Source organism: Vigna unguiculata, chromosome 11 (genome assembly GCF_037176805.1).
Source record: "Vigna unguiculata cultivar grain cowpea cultivar isolate G323 ecotype 2 chromosome 11, ASM3717680v1, whole genome shotgun sequence".
Taxonomy (NCBI): domain Eukaryota; kingdom Viridiplantae; phylum Streptophyta; class Magnoliopsida; order Fabales; family Fabaceae; genus Vigna; species Vigna unguiculata.
The window spans coordinates 31,525,356-31,528,397 of NC_140802.1; the positions used below are offsets into that span (position 1 = coordinate 31,525,356).

General features: G+C 45.2%; 1 protein-coding gene across 1 annotated transcript; it reads right to left on the reverse strand.

The window, feature by feature from the left end:
• Positions 1 to 1,149: 1,149 nt before the first annotated feature.
• Positions 1,150 to 2,841, reverse strand: LOC146881774 (uncharacterized). The gene is made up of 3 exons (XM_085669338.1): positions 2,585 to 2,841; positions 1,494 to 2,540; positions 1,150 to 1,237 (listed from the first exon to the last, which is right to left on the reverse strand). Exons 1-3 carry the CDS (start codon positions 2,839 to 2,841, stop codon positions 1,150 to 1,152), a joined length of 1,392 nt encoding a protein of 463 aa, XP_085525464.1.
• Between the last annotated feature and the right edge of the window lie 201 nt (positions 2,842 to 3,042).

A 3,042-nucleotide genomic window follows, 5' to 3' on the forward strand; every position in this document is an offset into this window, starting at 1 on the left:
GGCGTAGGTCTTTTATTTTTTATGATTTGAAACTGGTCATGAGTACTACGTCTGTAATAATCTGTACACTATTTTACTTTGCTTTTAATATGATAAATGCTTTTGTGTATGCTATGTTGTTTATTGGATGCCGATAACTTGTGTGATAATGGTGCGTTAGCAGTATGGTATAATTGTGAGTGGGTGTTTGTTATGTTTGGCGAGTTCGATTATTTATTGAGGGTATTCGACCCCGACCGTTTACTTGTGGTAAGTGTGGGAAACAAATTATCATCAAGTTAAGGGTGTTCGACCTAGGCCGCTTACTTGTGGTAAGGGTGGGGAACTTAAAATGAATTAACATAAAGTTAAGGGTGTTTGACCCAGGCCGCGTACTTGTGGTAAGGGTGGGGAACTTAAAATGAATTAACATAAAGTTAAGGGTGTTTGACCCAGGCCGCTTACTTGTGGTAAGGGTGGGGAATTTAAATGAATTAACATAAAGTTAAGGGTGTTCAACCTAGACCGCTTACTTGTGGTAAGGGTGGGGAACTTAAACGAATTAACATAAAGTTAAGGGTGTTCGACCTAGGCCGCTTACTTGTGGTAAGGGTAGGGAACTTAAATGAATTAACATAAAGTTAAGGATGTTCTACCCAGGCCGCTTACTTGTGGTAAGGGTGGGAAACTTAAACGAATTAACATAAAGTTAAGGGTGTTTGACCCAGGCTGCTTACTTGTGGTAAGGGTGGGGAACTTAAATGAATTAACATAAAGTTAAGGGTGTTCGACGCAGGCCACTTACTTGTGGTAAGGGTGGGGAACTTAAACGAATTAACATAAAGTTAAGGGTGTTCGACCCAGGCCGCTTACTTGTGGTAAGGGTGGGGAACTTAAATGAATGCGAGGAGTGAAGTGAAGAATAGTCGTGAAGTTCGGAACCCTTTATTTATTCATGAAATCTGGGGTGCCTAGTTAAAACCTCCCCGGCCAAAACCTTCCTTAGGGAAAAAAAACCAGGTGAGGAAAAAGAGTACACCCAGGGTTACAATTGTTTGGTACAAAACATGTTCTTAACTAAAGTAAAACTTTATATGGGATACATTCCATGTATTGGGTATTTCTTCCATAGACAACTGCTCTAGTCGATATGCTTCTCCCCCAACGTCTTCACGTATCCGGTATGGGCTGTCCCAATTTGCGGAGAACTTGGCATCCTTCTTTCTTGCACTGTTGGCCATTCTCCAAACTAAGTCTCCTTTTCCAATGATCTCGGGCATAGGTTGGCATTATATTTCCTGGCGGCTCTTTGTTTGGCAGCTAAGTTGCGTATTTGAGTTTTTTCTCTTAGTTCGGGTAGGAGGTCAAGATGGGTGGCCATGTTTTGATGATTTTGGGCTGAGTGATATAGTTCTCGGCGCAGGGATGGTTCACCAATTTCAACGGGTATCATGGCGTCTGCACCGTATACTAGGCTGAACGGAGACTCGTTTATTGCTGATTGATGGGTACACCTGTAGACCCATAGCACTTCTACTAGTTCTTCTGGCCATCGGCCTTTGGCGCTGTCCAACCGCTTGCGTAGCTCCACTAGGATAACCTTGTTTGCCGCCTCGGCCTGTCCGTTGGTCTGTGGGTGTTCAACAGAGCTGGTTATGTGTTTGATGCCTAGACCGATGTAGAATTTAGCGAGTCCTATATCTATAAATTGTCGGCCATTGTCGGTGATGATGGTATGTGGGACACCATATCGGCATATAATATCCTTCCAAACAAATTGTTGGACTTGCTGGGCTGTGATGGTGGTTAGCGGTTTGGCCTCTATCCATTTGGTAAAGTAATTGACGACTACTATCAAGAATTTTACTTGGCCTTTGCCGGGGGAGAAGGGGCCGAGGATGTCCATTCCCCACTTTGAGAAGGGGCCGCATATACCTTCGTGTAATTCTTTAATGATGTACTGGGCTTGTTCTGTAGTGACGCATTTGAGAAGTGGTTGGTCGTATCTGCGTTTGTACAGATCATCACCTATCATGGTATACCTGGCGGCTTTAGTTATCCAAGTTCTGTCAGCATTTGGTGGGGGGTTACCGGTTTGGAGGTACTGGGTGTAAGGAGTGGTCCAGTTGTCGGCTTGGTGTTGGGTTAGGTTATGGCAAGTATTTGTGATGGAAGGAGCGAATAGCGTTTGCTGCAATAGGGATCGGTGGCGGTTTTTTAACTTGGTGCTGGCTAGTTTGGATAAGATGTCGGCTCTGATGTTTTCGGATCTAGGAATGTGTTGGATGCGGACTTGGTTGAAGGTGGACTGGATGACTGTTCGGACCAGATGGTAATATTGTAGAAGGGTGGGGTCTCTGATCTGGAACTCGTCATTTAGATGGCCTACAGTGAGCTTGGAATCGATTTTGCATGTTAACGACTTGACGCCATCCTCACGGGCCAAGGATAGGCTGGCGAGGATGGCTTCGTATTCGGCTTGGTTGTTGGATGTCTCGAAGGCGAAGTGGAGGGATTTTTCAATGAGGATATCGTTGGGGCTTCCAACACGATGCCAACACCTGCACCCTTCGAATTTGAAGAACCATCAACGTAAAGTGTCCACTGGTCTTCTATGGGTTTTTGTTGGAGATTGTTGACAAAGTCTAAGAGGCATTGAGCTTTGATGGGGCCATGAGGTTCGTAACGGATGTTGAATTCGGACAACTCAACGGCCCAAGACGACATTCCTCCTGCCAGGTCTGGTTTCTGTAATATCTTCTGAATTGGGTAGTCAGTTTTGACGACGATGTTATCATTTTGGAAGTGTGGGCGTTGGCGGCGGGCTGCGTGTACCAAGAATAGGGCCAACTTTTCCACCATCTAGTATCTGGTTTCGTGGTTTTGCAGGGTTCTACTAACGAAGTAAACAGGATGTTGCGTGCCGCCTACATCCTGAACCAGCATGGCGCTGACAGTGTGGTCTGTAGCTGTGACATAGACCAGTAGGGGCTGATGAGTATCCGGTTTATGGAGGATAGGTGGTGAGGTGAGAGTGGTTTTCAGCTTTTGGAAAATTTGTTC